At 41.6% G+C, this 26741-nt stretch overlaps 3 protein-coding genes and 1 long non-coding RNA gene across 12 annotated transcripts in view; 1 reads left to right on the top strand and 3 right to left on the bottom strand.

The window, feature by feature from the left end:
- The window catches only part of Prosap (SH3 and multiple ankyrin repeat domains prosap), a 77454-nt gene that overhangs the window by 36822 nt on the left and 13891 nt on the right, over positions 1-26741 (top strand). For 4 of the 7 annotated variants that reach the window (XM_089261417.1, XM_089261414.1, XM_089261416.1 and 1 more), the window contains exon 2: positions 3659-4155. In XM_089261417.1, coding sequence (XP_089117543.1) covers positions 3979-4155 — 177 coding nt within the window. In that variant the 5' untranslated portion in view covers positions 3659-3978. Of the gene's footprint in view, positions 1-3658; positions 4156-12787; positions 12806-26741 lie in introns of all 7 variants that reach the window. The other 3 variants (XM_089261413.1, XM_089261415.1, XM_089261411.1) reach the window with 1 other exon arrangement.
- On the bottom strand, positions 4430-5365 carry LOC108653583 (uncharacterized). The gene is made up of 3 exons (XM_018104205.3): positions 4896-5365; positions 4706-4829; positions 4430-4642 (listed from the first exon to the last, which is right to left on the bottom strand). The coding sequence occupies exons 1-3, from the start codon at positions 5160-5162 to the stop codon at positions 4551-4553; spliced, it is 483 nt and encodes a 160-aa protein (XP_017959694.1). The 5' UTR covers positions 5163-5365; the 3' UTR covers positions 4430-4550.
- LOC108653587 (uncharacterized) lies at positions 5211-6463 on the bottom strand. 3 transcript variants are annotated; one of them, XM_089261420.1, is made up of 5 exons: positions 6330-6463; positions 5956-6265; positions 5791-5882; positions 5590-5725; positions 5211-5523 (listed from the first exon to the last, which is right to left on the bottom strand). In XM_089261420.1, the coding sequence occupies exons 2-5, from the start codon at positions 6077-6079 to the stop codon at positions 5465-5467; spliced, it is 411 nt and encodes a 136-aa protein (XP_089117546.1). In that variant the 5' UTR covers positions 6080-6265; positions 6330-6463; the 3' UTR covers positions 5211-5464. The 3 variants fall into 3 exon arrangements, with proteins under 3 accessions (XP_089117546.1, XP_089117545.1, XP_017959699.1); XM_089261419.1 differs by having other exon boundaries at positions 5211-5532; positions 5590-5719; XM_018104210.3 differs by lacking the exon at positions 5590-5725.
- On the bottom strand, positions 6843-7213 carry LOC149091206 (uncharacterized). The gene is made up of 2 exons (XR_016196974.1): positions 7020-7213; positions 6843-6949 (listed from the first exon to the last, which is right to left on the bottom strand). It is a non-coding gene; the product is annotated as an uncharacterized LOC149091206 (long non-coding RNA).

The following is a 26741-nucleotide window of genomic DNA, read 5'->3' as shown; positions in this document are numbered from 1 at the left end:
TTAGTGTTGCACAGTGACCCAGAAATCAGGCTGAGCCCCTTGGGCTGCCATCAGTCAGTCCAGCAGTCTATCAGTCAGTCAGTCAGCCAGTTAGTCAGTCAGGGAACTAATTTCCACAAAAATCCATTCGATGTGGCATAATTTCAGTCGAGTGTCTTTCGAGAGTGCCCTGAACAGCCGCAGCTGCATATTGTGTGTGGGGGGTGGCGAAGGGGGCATTAGGCCAGGGTAAGGCACTCTTCAGACTTTGTTCTGCAGACTTTTTGGCAAATTTCGTTGGCTGACAGAAAGTGTCACAAATACTTAAGCTGAACTGCGCGACAAGCGGGCGCACTTGAATGCATTCACAGCTCAGATGCTGCTCAAGTGGGCGTTGAGGTTGTCTCAAATTTAAGAGCTTAGCGTGTTTTACAACCTGACCGTAACTTTTACAACTTAGTTGTAAAGTCTGTACCATAAGTATGGCTTAGATATGTAAGACTGACATGCACAAAGTTGGTTGATACAGCAAGACTCGTATAAAGATACGCTGTAAATATTGAAGATGGCTAAAAAGAATTGTAAAAGTAGTAGGAAAAGTATTTACAAATTTCATAGAAACTGATATGTCACTGCGAGTAGTTTCAGATTTACTATCTCTCTTGAAAAGTCTCAAAGTAAATGCAAATTTTTGCTGGACACGGTATTTCTTAGTCGGAGAATCTTCACTGTTCCAAAACTTTGTTTGGTTTCTTGTTTAGGGTTTACATTTTCACAAAATCATGAATTGGAAATCCCTCTCGACGACACGAAAGCGACTTGTCAGGCGTGAAGAGCAAATAACTGTCAGTTTAGCTGGGGGATGAGGGCGAGAGAATTGCCTGCTGCGCCACCTGGCGGTCGAAACAAATATAACTAACTGACAGCTGTCAGGCACAAGCAAAGCAATTGGGGCGAAGTGACCAGCGCTTCGAGGGAGTGGGCGAGTGTGAGAATAATGGGGGCGGCGGAAGGGCGAAGCAGAGCAAACATAAATTCTGATTTGCGCGCATGTCAAAGCGCAAAGGTCAAACATAATTTTTCAATCAAAGTCAACGTGGCAAAGGGGATCCGAACCGAAATGGATTTGTGCAAAATTATGCGCTTTAAGTGAAAAATCACAGCACTTAGTTGTCGTGGAAATTGCCATAATGTGGCATTGTTGTTGTTTGTTGGTTGTTGCTTGTTGTTGCCTTGGTCGCTTTGTTGGTGTTGCAGTTCGCACCATAATTGCAATAATTGAGTTGTTGCTGCTCTGCGCTATTAATAAATCAGCACAGCGCACTTTAAATTGTGATTAAAAAAATATATTGGCCAAGTTGGACAGCTGGGAGACGGGCGTGGCATGGTTGATGGTAGGTGGGCGTGGATGGGAAAAGCAAACGTGGGGTTAGCAACTTTTCCAATTAAAAGCGAGCGAATGGCCATAAAAAGTGCAGCAAATGTCAGCGCTAAACTTTGCACTAAGCTCGGAGATTTTTCGCTGAAATTCGATTCAATTTCGGCTGCCAGAGAAAGAAAATGAAAATACAGAAAGATAGCGAGCGAGAGAGAAAGAGAGATAGATAGAGGATTTCCTTTGTCAAACTTTAAATGCTGCTGCAATCAGAGCCGCCGGGCGATATATTCATGTGCTTAGCCATAGAACGGAATCAAGTTTATTGCCAAATCGAAAATAAATATAAATGATAATCCGGTTAATATCGGATGCTAGCATTAGTTCTGGCCTGGAGTTTTCTTAGAGGCTGGAAAGTTTCAGAAGCGGGAAATATATTTATGACTTGTTGAAATTTTATGAATATATGAATACATAGTTTCAATACAAATTAAAGGCAATACAAGAAGATTAGCCAAAAAGTTTGAACATTTAATGAACATCAATTCAATGGACATTTATTTTCTTCGGCAATTAAATTCCACACAATAGTAAAAGGCCGTCTCAGAGTCACAATCAAATTTTAACTTCCTTCGCATCTAATGCTGAAGCTGATAAGCTTGTGCCACATAAAAAGATTATTGCATAGATATCGTCGCGCTGGGCCGACTGATTTTTTAATTAAGCTGAACGACTTTAGCGTCCACGTGGCGTATGCGTAATGCGTGATGTGACAAGTGCTGCTAATTAAAAGTTGTGTTTACTTTGTCGCCCCGAAACTCTTATCAGTTTATCAGAGCGAGAGAGGGACAGCGGATCGCGACGGCCCCTTAATGCTAGCTCATTAGGCATATCAATTGCCTCGCCGTAGGCTTTGCCTTTGCCTTTGGCGTTGCCTTGGCCATGTTTGATAGCTGCGTCCGAAATTTTCAAATTGCTGGGCTATTGATAATTTTCACTTGGGTTTTTGTATTGCTATTTTGATTGACAGGTGGGTGGCCAAGGTGAGTGGCTTTTGTTTTCAGCCCACTTGTTTAAATATGTATTGTATATTTAATTTATGTATTTCGGCAAAGTAAACACAGTTTCTTGACCGTGACATCTTTTCAACTGTCGTGCTTGTGTTTCTTTGGGTGACTGAACCTAGGTAAAAGCGTGTATGTTGTGTGTGTGTGTGTTTTTTTTTTTCTGTTTCCTACTGTTTAAAAAACAGCTCGGCTCACTTTCAAATTTGCTTTCTACTTGAAGGTTCTTGAACATGACTTATTTCTGTTCTAGAAATAGGTCGACTGAGACTATCTGAAACATTTGGGCGCAATTTAGCGATTTACGAGCCAGATAATTAAATGTTCCATTTCCAAGAGTTCCAAGAACTAATAATTTAGCTGTAGAGATTTGTAAAGAAAATAAGTTTCAGTTGCCCTTTATATTAATGTACTTCGTCTGCACTGTTTTTTTTTTTTTTATTGTTTTTATGTATTAATTATCCAATGAGTCAATTAGACACATATATAGGGTTGCTGACTTTTGCTCCAGTTAAAGATGGTATTTGAGGTAATCTATTATCACCCGCAACTTTTCTTATAAAGTATCGGCCAATTACTAATACACTGTGAGTGCATTGACACACATTTTAAAGGTATTAAAAAAAATAATAAATAAATAAATTGCCTTCCAGTTTTTCTGGCTTTTGAGGTTAGCGTGTGAATTTAATTTGTGCATAATTGCAGCAACTGCGACTGCAACTGCTGCAGCCATAAAATGTCAATATCAGAGAGTAATCAGCAGCAGCAACAACAACAACTGCGAATGCTGAGCGTTGAATGTTGAATGTTGAATGTTGAATGTGCCTGCTTTTTGCCCGCCTTGGCAATTTATGGGGCTTTTGGGGAAGTGTTTGTGCGACTGACACAATGACAGCGACCGATTGACAGACTGCCCGACTGGCCCAGAGCGGGGGAGCGACGGCGAGAGCGAGAGCGCTGAGAAAAGTAAACCAATTTACAAATTAAGTTTTTTTGCGTCAAACGACAACGCATTTGACGTCTTGTGTGGTTACTTAAGCACTCACAGCTGATACGGACTGAGCTCCAAGACCGGCTACACTTGGAGAAAAAGTGTGTAAATTCACGATCTGTAATTGTGAATGCCCAATATATCATAAAACTATAAGTAATCGAAAGTCTTTATCTTTATCAGCTCATGCACGTTTCTTTATCAGTTTTACAATGCTCTTATCTATATACTTTTTCCTTCTCTTTTCAGCATGATGTACTTTCCAATTGTAAAACTGTCAAGTGAATGGAAGCGCCATAAGGAAATGTCCACGCGAAACAATTTTCAGCTAATGCCAATGGTCAGCTCAATCAAATAAATGTCCTATTGAGAACATTTTCGAGATACTAACAAAAAATACGAACTGCAAATAGAAGTAATCTGACAAAACTAGAAAACGAAAAATCGAACAACTTGCCTGGAGCCACAGGTAACTTTTTGTTTGTTCACTGTGACGCTGTGCGCGAAAAGCCGTCAAAATTACGACGTATCACCCACCCACGCCCAAAGTCAAACAGAACCCGGCCAACATGGACAGCACGTCCGGGCCGGGTGCGTTTGACGATGAGCCGCCGCCGGAGCCACGGGATGGCTGGCTACTGGTGCGCATCCACGTGCCGGAGCTGAATGTCTACAAGTGTCTGCAGTTCCCATCGGAGCGACTCGTCTGGGATGTCAAGCAGCAGGTGTTGGCCTCTTTACCAAAGGTGAGTTCGAACTTCAGTTGCTCCCCTCATATTATATAGACAAGCAGATCAACCCGCATGCGACGCATCAAGCATGACGCCAGAAAGTCGTGTAAATAGAAAGTTGTAAAAGAAACCGCCCTAAAACCCAGTCGAAGTATTTCCGAGAGTTCCCGAATAAGTATTTTGTACATTTGCCAGAAGAATCAACCAGTAGCCTTGCTGTCTTGTAATATATTGATTCCCGAGCGTAACAGTGTATGACAACAATGAAGTCTATTGTTTAGTAACTCAATTATCTATCTGTTTTACTTCTGATAGTTAACTGTCTGTAAGTTCACACGCTTAATTTGTATTACATCAAAACCATACCAGAAAGGAACCCGCTCAAACGGAAGAATTTAGTTATTCACTTTTCAGATATACGTATGGGGTAGCTCATCATCGTAGGCATAGCGCAGTTCCGAGAAGTACGAATAGATTATAATCCATGAATAGATTAACAGAACTGCGTAAAGTGAGTCGGAATTAGTACTACCTGAATTGGAAGGACTTTGCTTCGTGCGCTTACCTATTGTGATAATAAAGAGGGCAATTATGACCCAGACAAAGTTGTAGATAATCATGGCCAGTACGTGGACAAAAATATAGATCGGAGTTAGCACCAGAAATGGTACGAATAGCAGCTCGTTATTCTGTGAAAGTCGGATTTAAATAGTAGAGGAATTATATAGCTGTGCCTTTCCCAATCGTATACTCACATTGTGCACGCCCATGCAGACCATTGCGGATGCAATGATACCGAAGAACGAAAAGACCATGGTAGTCTTTGGTGCTGCCGGGGGACCTATTGTCTCCCGCTGGTATTCGTTGGGGAAGATGCACTCCATCATGAAGGCACTGCCCAGGCATAGATAGACGAACCAGGTCAGGAATATGCAGCCCAGTAGCAGCGTGCCTGTGCGCAGCGAGAAGCAGAAGCAGCATTTGTTCAGTATCTTGATGAAGTACTTGCAGCGACAAGCCATGGTGGTTACAATTGAATTGCGAACTAATTAGTGTATTATCTCGGGCTCTCTCGGTCGACGCTTAATTTTGAAATAAACTTGGAATATTTGGATGAAAATCCAAGTATTATCTTTTAGTAAATACACACAGTTAACGCCTGTGTTTCTTTTCTCAAATGAAAATGCTCATGTTCTGAATGTTACTACAACTTGTAAACAGCCAACTGTATACATTAAAGTAACAAAAGTCTTTCGTACTCGTTTTATGTCATTGACAATCTTACATAAAAATGTAAAAAATGTTTGGAAAAATATCGACAAATTTATAGTCCTTCGTTTTTCATGTAAGTGTAGTTGGAGTACACAACCATAATAGAAATAGCTAAAATTACTGATAATGGGCTAAATATAATAAGATAATAGATAATAAGGTAATAGAACGACTTACTTATTATAGCCAGTTGGATTAGTATGCCCGTCAGTATATATTTATAAGCGACCAAATCGATAATGAACATTGCCATGTATAATATGAAAATGAACGCAGAAATGACTACCCAGAAAAGAAAGGCACATCGCTTTTGCTGACATTAGTCGGTTATTGTAAAGCATATCTTACGAATATTATAGGTAAAAAGACACGCCTTACCTTGTAGACCCCAAAGATCAAAATAATGCAGGAGATAATGCCGACCGTTAAAATAGCCGACTGCACATAATCCCAAATATCGGCTTTCGAGTCTACAGGGTATAGAGCATAAATTAACATGCTATATATAGATATATACGTAGGGGGAGGATCAGATACACTTACAGATAAAAATGCCTTTTTGACCGAGGAAAGCCATTTCGCAGAAGAAAAAACAGATGAAGAATATTCCGATACCCAAGCTACAAGTGGGCAAGGGCACGCAGAAGCAACAGGTCTTAGTGGTCATTTTCCGATTTGGATGAACATATGAAAATTTTAAGATTACTGATTTTGAAAGTGCCTAAAGTTTTCTGACTCTGAATGCTGAGCAAAGTTGAGTAAAATATGATAACGGATTGAAAATGGAAACATCAATGGTAAACCAGTACAAAAAAATATGATAGAACGACAACCCATAAATATGTGTAAATAACTGCCATGGAAATGATTCATTTGATCAAATTATGTTAAATTAGGCATCTAGTTCGTTTACTCACCCAGTGCAAATACCAACAAAAGTATGATAAAGAAAGGTCCAACGAAGCTAATAAACAAAACCAATGTGACGAGCATAGCAACGATGTGGGTACAAGCGAAAAATAGCCAGGGAATTACGAAAAAACATATTTTTCTGCAGGTGGAAATTGAGAAAGAAGTTAAAAAACAAATATTGTTAGATTTACAAATCATATACACAGGAATGTAGATGCCGATATCAATACATCTAATCTATAAAACAACGAAAATGGCAGAAAGTAATAACAGTTATTGTCATGGGCAGTTTTAAACAAACATTTACACAAAAAGCAGCGAGTCTTTAAATAACATATATACTGATACTCAGCTGTATACACAGAAGCTTCAATTACAAGAAACTTGTAAATATTTACAGAGATATTGGGGCACAATCAGAAGCAGAAGCAGATACAGATAAAAAATAACAGATACAAATAATAAAGAAAAACAGATAAGAGCAAGAATGCAACTACAATATGGATTATATTTCTTACAATTAACACGCCAACGAGAAAGAGGATAGCGCTCGATACAAAAATTGAAGATACTATGAGCACACGCAACTGTACTTCCCTGTCCAGATATGGGTTGAATAACGCTTCTATGAGTTAAACAGACGAGAGTTGAAGGTCCTGTCGCATCTGTGCTTAAAGGACATGGCGAACGCTTACCTGACACCTTGTTGTTTAAAAAGAGCGCCATGAGTATCAGAGTGGAGCCGTACATTAATATCATGGTCACGGCTATTATGATGCAGCCGATGCGCAGTTTAATGCAGCACAAAAATTTTTTCAGCATTTTGTTGATAATTTATTGCCACAAATTCTCTGATTGCTTAGATATAAAGGACTCGACATATGTATTATCTAAATGCCTGCTATTTATATATCTCAGAGTTAAATTAAAATATTATCCGCGCCACACTCGATTAGAACTCTCACCTTTTGAAAGTCTATGGCAAATGCATTTTCCACTCAATTAATTTGAGCTCGCTTTGTATATAGCTCAACTTTCTTCTGAATTATGAAGCTCAGCTCTCAGTTGCCACGTGCGCCAGTTGCCAGTTGCCAGTTGCCAATTGCCACGCCCATGGCCGTGGCCGAGGCCCAGGCTGGCGCGAATTTCAATTGAAGTTCAATGCAAAACCAATTCCGAGTGCGCGCGAGACAGCCAAAAGGCAGCAAGTCGTGACGATCAGCGATCGAGCCGCGCAGATATTGACAATTGAATGACAGTCTGTCCCAAAACAAAAGCAAAAACAAAATCGAAAAACAAAGAAAAAAGAAAATCTAGTCTAGTCAATCAAAATGAAACCAGTTTGGAAAAGGGTCCAGGAACAAACCTGCTGCAGTTGCTATATTTTTGTTGTGGAGCTTTTTTCGTCAGTGATTTGCAATTAACTTGACACAATGGCCAATCAATTGGCGAACTTTGAATAGTTTAATAACAATTTGTTTAACAAATTGTGGCCAAAACATTGTCGACCCGCCGCCTGCCTGTCGGCTGGGACCGCTCCGCACCCAATTCCACTTCGACGTCAACAACGACTAACACATTGAGCCAACACGTTGGCTGAACAAACGACCTCCAGCTAATTGCATGGACCGGGTTCACTCAATAAAACAGCGACAAGAGCAACAAGAACGACAACGACAGCTTTTGACAGACACAATTCGAGGCGGGCGTTGCATTTATTTGTGTTTGAGGGGGGTGCGGGGGTTTCGTTTATCTCTTTTTTTTTTGGGTGTCTGTGTCAAGTGCATTGCAGAGCTGAGCTGAGAGCCAAACGCTAGTTTAGCATAACGGCATGTGGGTGTCCAGCCGCACATATGAGACGCGTGAGTGTCGTGAGCGTGGCTCAAGTCATGACATGGCCGAAATACTGGCTGTAGAGCGAACGTGAGATTGGCAAGTTGTCGAATTGGAACTTTTCACTTGTAGCCTCATTTAGTTGCCAACAGTTTTGCGACATGGGAAGGTCAATAGCCGCTTAACACATATGTATGAATCAATGCCTTGGAATTTCTCCGAGACATTTATAAGCCCAGAAAGATAAGTCGATTTATGAATCAGATAAGATTCTTGATACTTGACATCATAGCTGCAGATAAAGTGGTGAAGCGAAAACCCTGTCGAGTCAAACTCGCAAATTTAGTTCAGAAATTATGTAAAATTATGATGTCTAGCGATAACTGGTTGGCAAATCGGCGAAAATTATGCAAACTTCAGTTATAACTAAAAGAAACATTTACGCTCGAAAATGTATTAATGTCTTTCGTTCCTTAAGCGAGCTTTAAATCACATTAAATGTAATTGGCGTCGCGTGTGTTTCAACATTTCACAATCGACTCATGATGGATTTGAATTAAATACTTCCGCCTAGGGCGCCGCTTCTCTCTCCCTCTCCCTCCCTCTCTTTGTGCACATAAAAGTATTTATATATACTTGTTAGACGTGAGTATCTTATCGCCTTTGTTGGCCGAGGCACTTACAACTGCCATAAACAAGAATTCATAATGCTCGCACGCAATTTGCAGAGTTATTTATTGAATGTGTGCTTCAATTCCGAAAGTGCGAAAGGTGCTATCAACGCACAAATATTTGCAATTCACCAGCTGCCCAGCTCTGCTGAGCCCCAATTGTTTGGATAGCAGCTTTATAAGAGGCTATTTTCAAATCAAAGACAAATATCTGTTGAGCGGGCATTATTTTCACATTTTATGGGCTCGCAGAGGTCGATGAGCGTTACACTCGGCGAAAAGCTTGGCATACTGTAGAGTGTTCTGTTATGGTTGCCAAATTTGAGTCACTTTAGCTCGGATTCAATTTCTGACTTCGCCAATTCATATTGTTTCAGTGTAGCAGCTGGGCATTATCGGTCGTCCTCTTATCGTCCACTTGACTGAAAGACAGTCTTTGCGTTATCACCTGGGACTATTTGCAATCGTCGCCGTAAATTCGATGAGTAGCACAGGAATTGACTTTGACTGCGCACTTGCGTAAACTCCAATTAGGGCTCACTTCATCAATCAATCACTTAGGCAGTCAGTCGACCGATCAATGCTCTGTCTGTAAGTGCTCGACTGAGCACTACGTGTGGGCCATGCGTTCGCTCTTGGCCAGCTTTTGCGTCTGTTGATTTCCGCCTGCTAATCAAATTAATCTCCGCATGGAGGTTTATTTTTTCTCGTTCGTCCAATTTGTTTCTGTTTCGCTTTGTAGGTGGGCGGGCCGCATAGAGCTTACCGGTTTGCTCTAAGTTGTTTTGCATGTAATGCGCAGCTTTAATTGATTCCAGCCATCTGTTTTGGCCTGAACTTCGATTTGGCATCACTATGAAAACATGTGCGCTAATGTATGCAGGTAATGCGGCGAATGCTCTAAAAGGCAAGAGGTATTTGATAAACTGAGAAGGAAGTGATTTCTTAGCTAAAGCTGTGCATATTCTTATAATAAACTTTGTGTTATGCGAGAGTATAATAGAGTTTACAAATGCTCCTCACTTCCCCTCAAGTTGTCCCTGGAGAGTGAAGCGAAAGTGAGAAATGCAGCGCGCCTCGCTGGGAATTGATTGGCTCTTAAGCTTTTGAGCACTATTGAAAATGAAGCAAGAGCGAGTGGCTGACAGAGCTCTTTCAGAAGGAGGAAAGAATGGATTGAGCGAGTGCGGAGGCAGCTATACACTTACAATCAGGGCATTGTAGCTTTGCAACAAACTGTGTCGTCGAAGAAGCTATATAAATTTGACTTTATAGTACTTAACTTTGTATAGATGCCGTTCTCATGCATGTCAAGGCATTTAAAGTTGCGGATGTTGAAGTCAGAACTTTCAATCTCCTTTTCTCTTAACAAGTTTCCCTTAAATCTACAGCCATTTGGCCATTTATTTGTGCCGAATCGCATCGTTTTATGGCCAAACTTAAATCAATTTAAATGTTTGTCCCTTTCGATTGGCCCATAAATCTGTGTCTGTAATTTGGCCTGCCTATTATTATGGCATAAATAATGGCTTCCTTTGAAATAGTTGAAGAAGACTAAGCAGCCAACATGCAGATATACATATGTATGTAATTAAGACAAGGCTAATGCTTCGGCTGGCTAATGCCAGAGCTTAAATGAAAGCCACGTTGGCAGCCCAACATTTTGGCTTTTCTCAATTCTGAATTTCCAGTTGAGCGTTCGCTCGAGCGCCGACGTTTTGCATGTACCCGAACGCAGTTGCTCGTTCAAGCCCTATGCCACGCCCGCTCTCTAGAAGCTCGTTAGATTTAATGACAGCGCATAGTTTGGGCACGCACGACATCATTTTTGGCCCAGAGCTTAAGCCAGAAGCCGAAGCCAAGTGCCAGAGAGACCCCGTTTGAGATACATTTAAGTGCGACAGCACGACGCGTATGTGTGTGGGTGAATGTGTGTGAGTTTGTTCTTAGATGTGTGTGTGTGTATAGCTCTCTATTGAACCGTTAATTTGTATGTCAACTTAACTTGGCACTTGGCTGAAGCTGCCGCCTCGTCCTTAAGCTCTTTTATACCCTTGCAGAGAGGGTATCACAGTTATGTGACATGTCAATTGAAAAAGTTTTTTCATAACTTTGGCAATGCGGGCAACAAACATGTCAAAGGTGGTGGAACACATATATATTATAACAAGATAATATTTATATGGATTTTAGGTAGATGACAGTTAAATTTGTTTATAAGTCCATTAATTAATATATCCATTGTATTTTTATAGTAATTGTCAAGCATTTGAAGTGTATGCAGTATTCGAGCATTGTGGATCACTTCTCGCACTTGTTCATTATTCAAAGCGAGTTCTGCGACGTGCCTGATTTGGAGTATGGCATAGTTCTGCGTCCTTTGTCGCTGCTGTCGTCCCTCCCTCCACTTCCCGCTCGGCTTTCGCCTATTCAATTGCACAGCTTTTGTACTGAACATTCACTTACATCGCCTTGGCACAATAAAGATGGCACTGATAACCACGCCCGATTGGGGTGCCGTGGAAACTCTTTAGTTTCTGCCTCTGCTCCTAATTTCGGAGCTGTTTTTTTGTCGGCTAGATAAGAGAATATTTTTGGTTTGGCGGGGGATTGTGCTTGTCAGGCAAATGAAGTGATAAGGTTTTATAGCGCAAACATAGTTGATGATTGCCATTAGATAGAAAGAGTTCTGATTTATAAGCAGAGTGCAGTACATGCCCATAAATTGCCTCGATAAGTATGTGTGAACATAGAGAGCATAAAAGAAACATGCCTATGTTTGCAAAAGTCCAATAAATGTTGTATTTATCTTTAGTTTTTTTATCCTTCTTGAGAAATGTTCCAATTTCAGTTTCATTTGAACTTAAATCATTGTATTTTTGTGTTTTACTTGAATTTTTTTAGTTAATTTGGATATTTGCGTGTTTCAGCTTACAATCTGATTAAAAAAGTTATTTATTTGACGTGCGCAATCCTTTTGAACTGCGACTTTTTCACAGCATGTTCTGAAAATATAATTTGCATATTCATACAAACACACGCCCACACACACACATACACATACACATACATTTACATACATGTATAAAAATGTGTTTGTAACTCATAAAGCAGCCACAATGAAAGCATGTTAGACATTCGCATTGTCAGCCATTGCGTATGCGTGATATTTTAAATATATATGTATATATATGTATGTATGCTAAACATGTAAATGCCAGTGCATATGCATACGTAAGCCCAACCCGATGAACATGGCATGACAGCAACAACAATAATTAAACAACAACAACAACAACAAGAACATCACGCTTTATTATTAATCATAATGAAAATGTTTTGTTTCCACGCACTTTTCTTTTTGCTGCCGTGTTGCTGCTGGCCGCACTTCTCGTTTAATATCAAACAAAAACACAACGCAACACAAACAATGTCCTGCGCCAAACGCATTTAACGCCAACAATTAATTATAATAACAACTACCATGTGAACACCGTCAACAACAACATCAACAACAATCACTGATGAACCAATGCTGTCACATGCGGCGTATGCGCAATGTTTTCTGTTTCATTGAACGCTTGACCCGCCTGGCCGCCATTTGCAATTGTATGAAAATTGAAATCGAAATGAAAATGGATGAAAAATTGCTGGCCAAATGACGTAACATTACTCTAACAAAACCCACATACACATACATACACTCACACGCACACCCACAAATGTGTGTCTTTGTGTGTGTGGATTATTTATTTGCAAACGATATTGATACTTTATTGTGCACAATATGCGATACTTAATGACGTTTAATGGTCGCTTGCACTTTCGTCGGGCCATCGCCTAACGCTTAATGCAAAATCCAACCAATGCACATTTAATGCAATGCGAACGCTCAACCACAATAAAACAACAACTGCAACAACGATAACAACAACAACAACAATAACAATGGAAAATAGGTGGCTTTTTGGTTTAAGGTTGGTGTTTGGCTATTTTCTATCTTGAATGCACACACATATTATATATAAATTTATACATCCACTACATAAATAAATAGTAACAAATCATCTGAGGCGTTTTAGCTTTTAGTTTATTACATTAACTATGCGAATATTATAGCTAATTATTATAAATAATATCAGATGAAATATATACTGTGAATATTAATATATATTTATTAATTCAAAGCCACAACAATGCTTATATTCTTCTTAAACTATTTATATTTAAGTTAAACTCTTTTTTTTTTTAGACATTATCAACCACATCATATTCTGGTTAATTTTACCAAGTCCGAAATGGTTTATATTTGAGTTTATATACCATTATACTCAGTAGTTCAACAATTCACCTATCTAAGTATTTAGATAATTTTTATTGATTGAAACTATCAGTTATAAATTCTCACAAAACACTTTGTTATTTAAGTTCTTTTTCTTTAAATTTATTTCGGATACATTATCAAAATACTATTAGGCAATATTATGAAACACTTAACAAAGTGTTTATAATATTTCAACTGTTTTATTATGAACAGATTACCCTAGATTATGTTGCCTGTAGTATATATCAGTGGCCACCTGCCTACCATCGTCCCACTTGTTTATCACTCGGGTTATTTATTTAGTTGTTAATTTAAGTTTAATTTTAATTTACACGAATGCCCAAAGTCGCGACAGGCGAACAACTGAGCGAAAACACCTACGTAAATATTTATTCAAATTGTTGCGCATGTAACAGAATACACACATACACACATATACATACATACATACATTCGTACTGTATGTGTGTGCGTGCAGACAGTGAACTGGAGCCAACTGCACTCGGCTCCAGCTCCAGCACCAAACTATGAAATGTGTCAAGTACAGCAAACAGTTACAAATTTATGGCAGGCAGCACACGCGACCAGGACCCGCCCCCTTCCTCCCCAGCCCGCCTCGGCCCCAGCCACTGACCCCCGCTTGTCCTGCTGGTTGGCAGCCTGGACCGTTTGTAATTCAATTAAAATGCAAAGATTTTTAGCACTTCAGGCACAACAAATGGAGCGTGCAGATAGATAGAGAGAGAGAGAGAGAGAGAGAGAGACGGAAATAGAGAGTGGTGTAGTGTCTCCGTCTGCCAAGTCCACTTCTCACTGACAGTGGGCATCCAAGTGGTGTTGTTCATGTTTAATATACCCTATGTTTGTGGATTAAGAATGAGGACTATTAGTTCAAGTTCTTTCAGTAAAATAACTCTCTTATTGAATAGGAATTTTTGCCCTTAAAAAAGAAATCTTTTCTAAACACTCTTTTAAGGGTATTGCATAGTCAGATGTTTCATGTTAGACTTCTAAATTTTATACCTGCCCTTTGTGATTCTTGCTCTGCATTTGACAGTTACGTTTCGCCTGATAACAGCCATGACATCTGCTGTTATCAACAATATAATTTAGGCCAAAAATGGAAAAGCTCTTCTGGCCACGGCTGTCAGCCTTGTGAGTTATGCAAATGACAAAGTGAAACAACACAATTTACAGTAAGCCTCGCGGGCCAATAATGTTATTTTGAACAGGGCTCAGATCCCGTGCCTGGGCTTTGCTTGTGACACTCTGTTTATTTGTCGCTCATGAATGGCTTTACGATCAATTAACAATAAATTTGGTTGGGTGTTAATTTGCAACGGAATTTCGCCGAATTCGTGGAACAAAAGCGAAGCTCTGTTCGCAATGTTTTTTAACTGTTAATTGAATGCGCAATAAAATTGCGAATTATTTGATCCGGTTTATGAATATGAATATTCACAGTAATCGTAAATAACATTAGAGGTCAGCGTTAAGCGGCTGACCTATGCGAAGCCCTACAAATGACCTTGACTGTGAACGGTTTGGGTTTTTGTGGCCCGAATGTCAATGCGGTTTTTGTTAGCTGCTAGCGAAAATTGCATAAAGGTAAATAATTGGCCCAAACAAAAGCGCAAAGCGGAAAAAACAAGGCGAAGCGATTAAAGCGTGTGGGCTGTGGAGGAGGCGGGACCATTTACAGTTGGCACAATGGCAAATAATTGCTGTTATTTTGGCGTAGACAACAAAGCCAATAGCTGCCACAATGACTGTCAAACTGTTGTGGCGCGTTTTCAAACGCGCCAAAGTCGTTCGACTGTGTGTGTTGCTCGAGTGTGTGTTGATGTTTAGCTGCGGGCGTAAATTGAGCATCACAAGTTCAATTACACAAGCACATACACACATTAGCACACACTCACACACACATGTGAGCTGCCCTCCAACTAAATTTTTAATGGCTCTTTTTAGTTTATTTTTCTCTCTTTTATTTTTGCACAAATTTTTCCCATTTAAATTTGATGTTGGTTTTGGGTTGCTTTTCAATTTCCGACGCCCAACGCTTGTAAAGCCCGGTTCACGGCTCTTGTTGTTGTTTTTGAAACAACAATGAAGCATTTCCGGTTACCAGATAAGTGAGTGTGAGTGTATTCGAGTGTGTGTACATAGCCGAGTGTGAGTTGGCGAGCATTCTGTGGATTATTATTCATTAGTTTGCGTCAATTTGTTTTAAAATGTATATATACATATGTATATCTATATAAACATATCTATATATATTTATATCTATATAAACATATTTAAGATACGTACACATTTATGCAGAATTGTGCCACCAGCTAATGAATGCTGCAGCGGGCTTATGCTCGGCCCCGAAGCTAAGTTGAGATCTGTCTATGAACGGATATAGCAATAATAATAATAATATGAGCGCTTGAATGCCCGACCAGCATTAAAATAAACCACCGAGGCTGCCCAAGTAAAGAATTCCGCTGGAAATATAAATTTGCGTAAATTAATAAAAATATTCGTGTCAAATTTAACTTGGAGATAAATCCAAGGCGGGCTTAGATTTATGTAAATGTTGAGCTCAGTGGAGCAAACAAAACACATTGAATTTAATTACAGTCTTTTCATTGAATTAAAATTTATTTCTCATTTCAAACTAAAACTGATGATAAATTATAATAAATACTAATGTATAATATAACCAAATTGAGCAGGAAAGGTAAATTAATAGACGTTAAAGCTAAATGAATAAAATAGATATGTTAAAAAAATTTAACTGGAGGTTAAACTCTGAAAGAGTGCCATAATCATTAGTTGTTTTCCTAGAAATAAGAGAGAATAGAGAGAACTGACAATTATATTGAAATGTCAAACTTAATTTCGCTTTAAGTTAAAGCTAACCAATTATTATCATTAATATTGCCGATTTGAAGATTTCATAAATTTTCTCATGTGCTTACTAATCTTCTTTTTTTTTCGCATTCCTTCTAATTGCAGGTAAGACACGTCATCTTTAATTGAATGCTGAGTGTATTCGTTAATTGATTGCGATTGTGAGTACATGGTCGAGGGAGAAAGAGAGAGAATTCATAACGCGTTCGAATCAAGCTTGTGAAGACTTTCGACCCACGCAGCGCAGAGCTGAATGCCCGGTTTTATGGCACATTCATTGAGTGGAACGGAACATTTCAGGCCTATCGCATGTCCAGAGAGTGTCAAAAAGCGTGGGCAGCCCGAACACTTCATGGACTCATACAGAGAATTGAGAATTGAGACAGACAGACAGAGAGACACGGACAGACAGACAGACGCTGGTGTGACTGGGCTATGGATCGTTCTGTAACTGTTTACATTTGGCTTGCCTGGAAGACCCCCCACTGCTGCCCACTAATACCCACTGCAGCACGCAATGTTCGCTTCGTCTCCCACCTTCGGCTTGCCCTTTGCTCCCACACTCTCTCTCTCTCCTATGTGTGCTCCACTTCAGCTATTTTAATACCGTGCCAAAGCAGCAAATGACACCGAGCATGCTCTGCCCTCCACCCGCCACCCGCCACCCATCCTTCGGGGGCTTTGCTTGTGCTTGTTATTGTAGCCGTTGCGAATATGCCAGTAATTTAGTGGGCGTGTCCCGGCCCTAGTAGAAAACTTTGACGCCAGCTAAGTCCGCGGGCGTTGGCAACAGCCAAGCAGCGCGAGATGCTGGCCGAGGCAGGGGAATTGCTTTCGCGATATCTCTCGAGTTCATTGCTTGTAAAATTGACTTTAGCACAAGCGCATCCACCAACAGCAAACACAACAACTTTCAGCCGGCAGCTAAACAAGCCGCAGATACTTAGCCAGAGTTTTGCAGAGATGCCTTTCTTTTTAGCCTCCTTTTGCAGAGATAGATACCCACAGCATGTGTGTAGAAGCTGGCATATTAGTCCATACTCAAGGTGCTCAGAAATGGTATAGCTGAATGTTAGGTCTACCCTATTCCTGCCTAGATTTTTAGTTCCACTTTTTACTGCACCACTGCAGTCAATAGAATTTTGCATATTTATGGATGCGACAGGGCATCTGCCAGTTGACCAAACTCTTTGAACAGTCTTATGTTGTTTGAGTGCTGCGCATTTGGTTTGCTTACCTTTTGGCCTGGCAGTCAAAGCTTGGCCGCAATTTGTGCGCTGCGTTTTTCGACTTTGTTGCGGCTGCATTTTCGCAATTTTTCTAGCTCATTTGCCCAGACGCCAAATGTCCTTCAGCACACAGACAGACGTAGACTTGCTCTTAGTAGTCCCAGTTGCCGTCTCCAATGTGCGGCTTTGGTTATCTTTAGTCGTTGCTGCTGCTGCCACTTTGGCAAATTAAAGTGCGCGCAAAGCCCAAAGCGCAAAACCCGTTTGCTGGCCAGGCCGACGCGAGGCGCACGTGCAACAAGGCAACAAGGCAACATGGAAACGGGCAACTTGCAAGTGGCAAGAGGCAAGCGGCTGGCTGCAAGGCTGCATCTCAAGCTCAGGCCAGGCCAATTTGGCAATGCATGAAAAACAATCCAAAGATTTTTCTCTTAGTTTATTTTTTGGCTTTTTTGGTTTGGGTGCTCATTTCATTTGTTGCCGCTTGGTGGCATAATTTGCGCGCCAGCCGACGCCCCAAAAACGCCCCCCGCTCCAGCGCAGAGGACACATCAGAGTAGTCAAAGGCAGTCGCGGCTTCGGGTTAGTCGGCTGGGGAGGCAGCTCAGCTGCGCTGTCGATTTACGAGCTGTGATATTTCGTGCACGGCCTGCCAAATTGCATGCGGATTGCATTTGTATTTGTGTGTTGGTATTGGTGTCTGCATTTGTTGTTGCTGCACCACACACAAAAGTTGGCTTCGAGCCAGCTGTGCGCCATCGATAGCCAGCTGATAGCACATGCCACTTACCAAATCTACTGTGGTGTTACGCAAGGACTCCTTAATGTTCTATGGAAGTCAGCTTACATCCACAAGAGACATTCCGATACGTTGATAAAAAGTTCATTTAATAAGTGAAGTACATATTAGCAGATATCCTACCGATATGTGCCGAAAATCAACATAGTATCATATGTATGTATCAATGCAACTGAACCAATTTACTATTATTTAATGTAAAGGATGTCTGATATAACGTTATGCCTTGGCATATGATATAATGCAAGAAAAGAAAAGCCAACCACAAGATATTCCCAAAGAATATTCTATAAAATCTAATGCATATAAAACAAACATAGAATGACCACAAAATAATCAACTACTGGGAGCATACCATAGAATAGAATTTTTAGATAAATTAAAGAAGAATAGGTATACGGCTATAACGACTCCGCTTATAGCGTTCTTACGGTTATTGCAATAAAAATTCTAGTCCCTAGACAAACTTAGATGGGTAAACTCATATGATTAAGGCGTTTTCCCAATATAACGGTCCTTTGAGAGTCGCTATAATTGGATTCGTTATTTAAAAGATTATTTTTTATTCCGTGCAGCAGAAGCTATTTTCTTACTTATTCCCTGGATATGGTGTTTATAAAGCATTACAAATTAAGTTTGTACTTATTGTCATCCAAGGCCTTGTGAACATACTTAGCTCCAATATATCTCACTGAGCCCGGCGCTTGCGTGGCCAATCCAAAAACATGGCTGTGGCTATTCCTGCCTCCATCAGAGACAATGCCAGTTCTAGCTGAATATTATGCAAGCTCTGATTGTCACTTGTTAATGGATTCGTCGCAGTTGCAGTTGCAGCTTGCAGCTATGTAATGGATGATGCTGCCCCCTCCAGTGCGCCTTTCTTGTGTAGCCAAAAGGGCACCGCAAATGGTCTATTTGCCATTTCCACTCCCGTTTAGAGTGCCTCAATTGACGGTTGGCAAAACGAAACAAAAACGAAAAACAAATGTATATAAAAAAGTTCTTGAAACTGTTATGCGCTGGCGATTGATTTAATGCGGAACGGGAACGGGACTGGGAATGGGAATGGGAATGGATATGGGACTTAGGTTGAGAACGGGATTGCAGATTGGCCACGGTCACCAATGGGGCGGACAAGCTGCTAGCTTCCTCGCTGTGAGCTCTGAGCTGAGAGCCAAGAGCTGAGCACGTTCCGTAGCTGTAGCCGTTGTCAAATATGGCTGCGGTCAGTTTTCTAACTGCATCGACCAGAGACAGCAGCAGCAACAACAACAACAACTACGAGAGCAAGAGCTGGAAAAAGCTTGGCAGCTGCCTCCGGTGTGGAACGGGCATAAATTTCGCATCCCAAGTTGCTTTTACCTTTTGCGGCCACCCTTTTTACATTTACCGTTAAGTTCTGTGCTACAAATTTGCGCTACGTGAATTTGTTTGAACATTTTCTTCGTTTTTATTTTTGTTTCTCTGCTTCTATTTTTCGGTTAAGCATTCGCCTTCTCCATTTCGCATTTCGCAATTCGCATTTCCCCGAGATTCGCCAATAGCGAAACGGGCCAAGTGGCGCACAGATTCAAATTGAGGCAACTGCGTGAATTGGGACTCAACTCAACTAAACCGAAAGGAATTTTCGAAGAAAGAGCCACAAACTTCGGTAGCAGCTGGCAAAGGCAGCTACCCATTCGTTTAGGCCACGTTAGCCGGCTGGCTGGCTGGCTGGCTGGCTGGCTGGGTTGTTAAAGTGGCAAGCGTACAATCAAATGGCAGCCAGGTGGCTTTTATCAGCGGTGCCAACAACAGTCCAGACCCCACATGCCGCCTGCCACACGCCACATGTGTCTATCAGCAAATTGCATACCCTGCCACCTACTATAAAAATGGGAGTTGATCACATATTAACCCACATTCCAGGTGAAGAGTTAGACATGTTCAAATATAGATTACTATATTTATTATTATATATATTATATCAAACATAAATAATTGTATTCAATAATATATATTTATATTTAATAATGTAAATGTAGTTCCATCATATATTCAAAATCTATAAATATCTGTAGAGTTTATATTTTGTACACATTTTTATTGTAAAGAATCATACCGTATTGTAGAAATATGTATTGAAAATCTTACGATTCAATGCATTTCTCACATATATCTATTATTTTCAAGGGTATTTACTAGTCTCTATAGAAATTCTTGTTTTCTTTGCAATTTATCTGAATTTTTTTATAGTTATAAATGAGTATCTGGGTTTGTTTTTTCACACCTGAAACTGTGCAGAATTGAATGTTCACTATGTGTGCATTGCCTCGAATCGACTTCATGCCGCTACCGCTACCGCTGCCCCTGCTCCTGCCCCTGCCCCTGCCCCTGTTATCCACCACAATCGACGTCTCCTGCTGGCGCTTTAACAACTTTGCGCCGACGGGTAATTGCTGTTCAATGCGACACACGCGACGTATACGCAATCTTGAAGAGATTTTTTGTTTAAAGTAACTTTTCGTTATAATAACTGTCGGCAATGCGTCGTCGTCTTTAATTTCATAATGAGCGACAGCCGATGGCCAAGTTGATGGACATAGTAAATGGGTATGAGAGAGACAGAGAGAGGGAGAGCGAGAGTGAGAAAGAGACTGTAACTGCAACTGCCATTGCAACTCGCTGTCATTCGACACCTCATGGGAGGCCGCCAATCGATCGGGGGCGGGGCCGTGAAGGGACGGCGGTGTCAGCGGCAGCGGCAACGGCAACGGCAGCTTAAGGGCAACTCAGCTCGGTTTGATTTGCCATCGATGGCACATAATTGCTGCCTGCTGGTGACACGTCGTTGCAATCACTGTTTGTTGAATGCAACACCTCGTCCGGCCCGTCGCCCCATCGCCCCATCGGTCGCTCGCTCACTCGTTTCCTGGGGCGCTTTTTATGAGCAGCGCGCTGCCTATGTGGGTCAGCGCCTGCAGCGTGTTGAAGTGCAACCAGACGGAAGCTTCGTTTGTTTACGGGCCCGTCTGTTTGCGGCATCCACGAGCAGGCGATAGGCTTGCAACACCAGCGGCTAACGAACTTCTGGTGCATCGGACAAATGCTTTTGCGGTTGGCCTAATCAGAGCAAATCTCGAGTTGTTCACAAATGGACTGGATTACTCGGCAGACAAATGCTTAAGACTCTGAGCTTAAAGAACAGCTTTGCGTTTATTTACTTTAATTCGGCTGCATAAGGCGCTGGCAGCATTCCTTCATGATTTCATTTGCGCATTTCAAGAGTTTAATCAAAATAAAACGAAAAAAAAATGTTTAATTTTCTGCTTGCTCGACTGCTGAGAAGGGTAGTTAGTTTCCACGTTGGGGTCGCAAATGAGCTGGGTGGGTAATTGAGCGGGGTGTGGGCGGCAAGAGGGCGGGTAGAAAAGTTGCTAAATGGTTTTCACGGTTGGCCATAATTAATTTAATGTCTAATGCCCGCCTGTGCACGGCAGCAAATGGAAAAGTTTGCTCAACAAATCAACGCCGGCTGCGTTGACAACCCAACGGGCCGGGCGGGTCAGCCACACGTCTGACATAAATAGCAGAGCACAGAACGGTAGAAAGTCAAGTGGTCAGAACCAATGTGGCCAGTTGCAAGTGCCAAGTGGCGAGTGGCGAGTGCCAACAACTGTCGATCGATGTGCATTGGCGATCGTCTTTGACGCTGCAATCGCGCTGCACGTTTGCCATCAAATCGATTAGCGCGAGTCATGAGTAGTTGTGGAAGAGCAATCATGCAATCGCTTTGGACATGCTGAGCCGTGTCTTGTCGCTTAGCTACTCTTCTGAATACCCTGTATTCATGAGAGCATAAGGTAGCTCAGACAAGATACTCTGGCATTGAAATTCAACAGCTGAGTGAGCTTTTCTGCCTTTGCAGATTTCTCATTGTGTTAAAATTTTGCTTTAAGAGAAAAGGCAGAGGCTATGTTTTTGTTTAAGCATTATATTCGATATCATACTGATAACTTGTGTGGTCTAATTCTTACAGATACCACATTGGGCATAACAGAAGACTAGAAGTAAGAGAAATATTCTCATACTATGTATATAAGTCTTATAGTCCCCTATGAATACTAAAATACTTGTTTTGTTCAACTGTTTCAGTCTAAAATATCCTTCAAAATAAATGCCTGTCTATAGAATTCTGTCCATAGTGTATCATAGTCGACCGCCAAGTCTTTTAGTGCTGCTTCGTGTGTACCATTTCATTGTTCCACATTGACCATTGGCCAATGACTTTGACATAGAAACAGGCCACAGAGGCAACATGGAAAGTCGCAGCGGCCTTTCACTGGGCAACGGCAGCAGCAGCAGCAGCAAAAGCAACAGCAGCAGCAGCAGCCGCAGTTAATGCTGAAGGCATTTCCATTCACAGCTCGAACTGAACTTCCCTTATCCAAATGCGGCTTGGGCACATGCCATTGCACCCACGCGAGCAGAGAGGGGTAAGGGGTGGGCGGGCAGTGTTTGTGGTTGGTTGTTTAGCCCTGGCGCAATGCCGTGACCATCCCTTGGAGCTGCTCTGGGCGTTTTGCTTCTGGTTTCTTGTATTTTCTATTTTGCTTTTACGTCTTTACGCCTTTTATTTATTTTCTGTTTGTTTGCTTCAAATGCAACCCACCCCTCGCCTATTGCCTCACCTCTCTGTGTCTGTGTCTGTTTCTGTCTCTGTCTGTCTCTCTCGCTCTTGCGCTCTGCTGTTGGGTTATGAATATGAAAAATGCTGAAAGCATTTCAACGGTACTTTAACCCCGCGACAGCAGTGGCAGCTCTGAAAGAACAAGCACAGCGACAAGAACGACGCATATCTTGAAATTTATTCACATCCCTTTGTCCCCCGCCCTTCGCTCTCGCCCTTCACCTCTCTTCACTTGCCTTGACTCCAGCCAAATGGGCAGCTTTTGTCCCTGTTTATTGTCGTCTGTTTCGTTTCTGTTGCTGTTGTTGTTGTACTATTATTGCTGTTGTAGAAGACGAAAGCCTAGACAAATTCGTAACGTAATTCCGGTGTTACCATCCCGGTTCCAGCTCCAGTTCCAGTTTAGTGCCAGTTCCAGTTCCAGTTTCAGTGCCAGCTCTAGCTCCAGCTCCTGTTCGCCTTTCAGATTTGTCGTGCGGCGCAGTCAACAATCAGAACCGTTATATATGTGCGTGTGTCAGCTTGTTGTTGTTGTAGCAGCATTTTTTATGTGTTGTGTAAATATTGATTTTATTTCGTTTTTTTTTCCTTTTTCGGTTTGTCTAATGTTAGAAAACAGACTAGAAATTTGTTTAGGTTTTACCTTTGAAGCTAAAATACATATTGGATTTGAAGACCTGCCTTGGCGGCATGGGAAACCATAGAGAGAACTTCCAGGGGGGAACTTTTAAAGTTGCTGGTAGCTCAAATTTCATTGAAACTATTTGATGAATTCATATTTAAAGGAACGAACTGTGTTAGCTGAGATTTTATTTAATGTTATGTAATAGGGCATGGAAAAATGAGGAACTTTATTCATATATACAACTATATCAAACATACATATATACAACTATATCAAACAATATTCGAACTAGCTTACTCATTGTTGCTTATATGTAATCCTATAAATTTTTTATACAGTAGGTAGACTCTATTGTATGAGCCACAGAAATATCTAGTATAAAGTCTCTACCTACTATCTATATATCCATAATATAGTGAAAAGTCTCCATTTCTATGAATCATATCCTAATTGCCATCTATAGGTCTCCATACTAACGATAGTCTTTACAAGAACTGGTAACTTCAGGGTATTCAAGGTTCGGCACTCTGGCTTTCATTCTTGCTTATCCGCTTAAAAGCTTTTGTGTGAACAGTTGAAACGGTAGTCGATGTCATTGTCAGGCATCAACAGTTAATCTCTGAAAGGTCTGCCAATCTAGCACCCGCTCTACTGTGCAGCCTTTCTCCATTCCTGCTCTGCCTCTTCCCTTCCCTCTCACTCCCTCTCGCGTGACATTCTCTTCTCTTGTTTATTGCAATGCTTGTCACATGGAATTGCATTCACAGCGCGTGGCCCATGGCTCGTGGCTCATGGCTCTTAGCTCGTGGCTCATGGCTCATGGCTGATGGCTAGGTGAATGCCATGCTGTCCGCATCCTTTGGTAACTACTTGCTGCACTTTTAGTTTACCTTTCGACGGCTGCTGTCAATGTCCTTTGGCCCGAGGACAACAGACAGGAGGACAGACTTGGCGGCAGATAGAGGAGAAACTTCTCTGCGGCAGCAGCGCGACAGGCGTGATGAGGAGATGTTTGTCTGAATGCAGTCGAGTGTAAAAATATGAATGGCGAATGGGCGGCTGGGCGACTGACACGCCCACAGCTCTGGGCTTCAAGTAAATTGCATGCGTACACTCAAAGAACGCGAGTGTTACTTCTGCTGCGATTCACAATTCCTTAAAATAGGAATCGTGCTTGAGAGTTCAGCACAAAATACTTCCTTTGTAAAACTGTTGGCTGTGGGTAAATAGAGAGAGTACTTCAAGAACATGTGATTAATGTCACATTAGTTGGTTTGCTTTAAGATTAAAAATAAATGGATTAAAAATAAAATGGGAATGAATCTTGAAATATGGAAATCCAATTTGGAATTCACAATCCAATTGGAATATGCACTAGTTGATATATTTTTCTCCAAGTGTACGTATATGCACACATTCTGGTGGAAGGGGAGTTCAATGCACCAAAGACTCCACTGATAAATGTTTAGTCAGCGCCTCTGCAGAGCGGCCTCCAATTTACTAGTCAAAGCGTCTTGCAACACTTTCTTCTGGCAGTCAGAAGACGACGTAGCTCCTCTGCTGCCCTGCTGCTGTAGGTGGCATGACAGGCGAAGCTGCATGCCGTATGCTGCATGTTGCAACGCGAAACTAGTTTTTTATGATAAGCAAAAGGCAAGAAAGACAGGCGCAGCGAGCCCAGCCAGCCCAGCCAGGGCAGAGTACAGCCCTGAGCTGCCCTGCCCCTTGAACAACAAGGAGCGACAGGGCCAGGCCCATCCTTACATCAGCAGCTAGGCGGCTGCTTTGCTTGTAAAAGGTTTGTTGTTGTTGTTGCTGTTGTTATTGTTGTTGTTGCAATGCATTGTGCGCTGTCTAGTGTTCTGTTTGGCTTTAAGGCGGCTGCTGCTTGTCTCCTGCAGGCGGCGGCGCGTCATTGACCTCCAGTTGGAGCCGGATGATGCAAAAGCTACAAATGCAGCATCAACTGAAACAGAAACCGTAGCTGTAGCTGTTGCTGTTGCTGCCAAAAATGCAATCAAGCCGAAAGAAATGTCAGGAATCGCGAGGCCAATGTACGCATAAATTAAAATCAACCAAATTCGCTCGCTCGCCCTGCACGAGTGTCAACTGAACTGCCACGCCCACACCTCAGAGCCGCCACCACGGATCCAATTGAACTTGGCCAAAAAGCTGGTCAAGAATGCGCTCAGCTAACAACCAACAGCCAAACAGCCAAACAACCAAAGAAAACAGCCAAACAAAACTCAATTAAAGTCAAAGCGCCGAAACCGAAAACAAAACCAGTTTTTATGGCGCGACAGACACAACTGAACATGGAGGACCAGGCCGGGCCAGGCCACAGCACGAGAGGATGCTGTTGGGGCTGGAGCTCTAGTCGCCTAAGCGATTCAGTTAGAGATGGGCTTGTAGGGAATTTGTGGGCGAGCAGTTGAGAAAAAATAGTCTTTATAGGCATTTCATTTTATTTCTTAATTACCAGCCTTAACTATCCACATGACATGACTGTGGTATCATGGGTATATATTATTCATATGTATATTTCATTTGCTGATCATATTTTAATATTATCATCATCATAATCTTAAACGAATTTTCATATTGACATTAACAGCTTCGTATTCTCAAGTCGTGCAAGTCGTGTCACGGGTGAAGCAGCTCGTTCGCTCCTCTTTAGTTCTGATCGAACGCTCTGTGACTGTGGCTCTGGCTGGACGAGCGCATTGTTTGGCCCCAGATCCTACTCTAATTCAAAGTGCCTCCAATGCCCCCTTGCCTCTCCTCTCCACTCGCCGAGCTCGTTGCTCGTTGCTCGTTGCTGTCTTTGCTTTGCGGTTAACCACAGGCATCTTTGGCAACGAGCAAAATTTATAAGATGATGTGCCTGGCATGTGCTCCCCCCTGGCTGGCGTTCGGTTCGGTTCCTCTGTTCGGTTCTGTGTATTGTTCAGATTACATAAATTGATGTTGATGCCGCTTGGGCTGCAACTTGAGACGTTGCAGCAGACGCAAAATATTGCAGAGCGAAGCGTTAAATGCGCCCTCGGCTCTGAGCCTTTGCCTTAGCCAATGCCAAAGCCAAAGCCAAAGCCAATGCTAGCGTTAACCAATGACAGTTGGCCATCAAAAGGCTTTTGCTGCACAGAATTATGATAATCAGTGTGAAGAGAGTCTACTATATAATTAGATAATGGCTGCCTGCCATCACAGCCATAAAAGATCGCATCATAAATAAAAATAAATATTCAACATTTTCTACTATTCAATAATTCAACAGATCTTAATTGACCTTCGTCGCTCCAAGCCAGTTGGCTAGCTCTCGCCCAGCATAATTATTTTAATTTATTGACAGCTTGAATATTTCCCGAC

Source organism: Drosophila navojoa, chromosome 5, assembly GCF_054131105.1.
Source record: "Drosophila navojoa isolate 15081-1374.11 chromosome 5, UAZ_NAV_1.0, whole genome shotgun sequence".
Lineage (NCBI taxonomy): Eukaryota > Metazoa > Arthropoda > Insecta > Diptera > Drosophilidae > Drosophila > Drosophila navojoa.
This window is presented reverse-complemented; position numbering and strand designations above follow the sequence as displayed.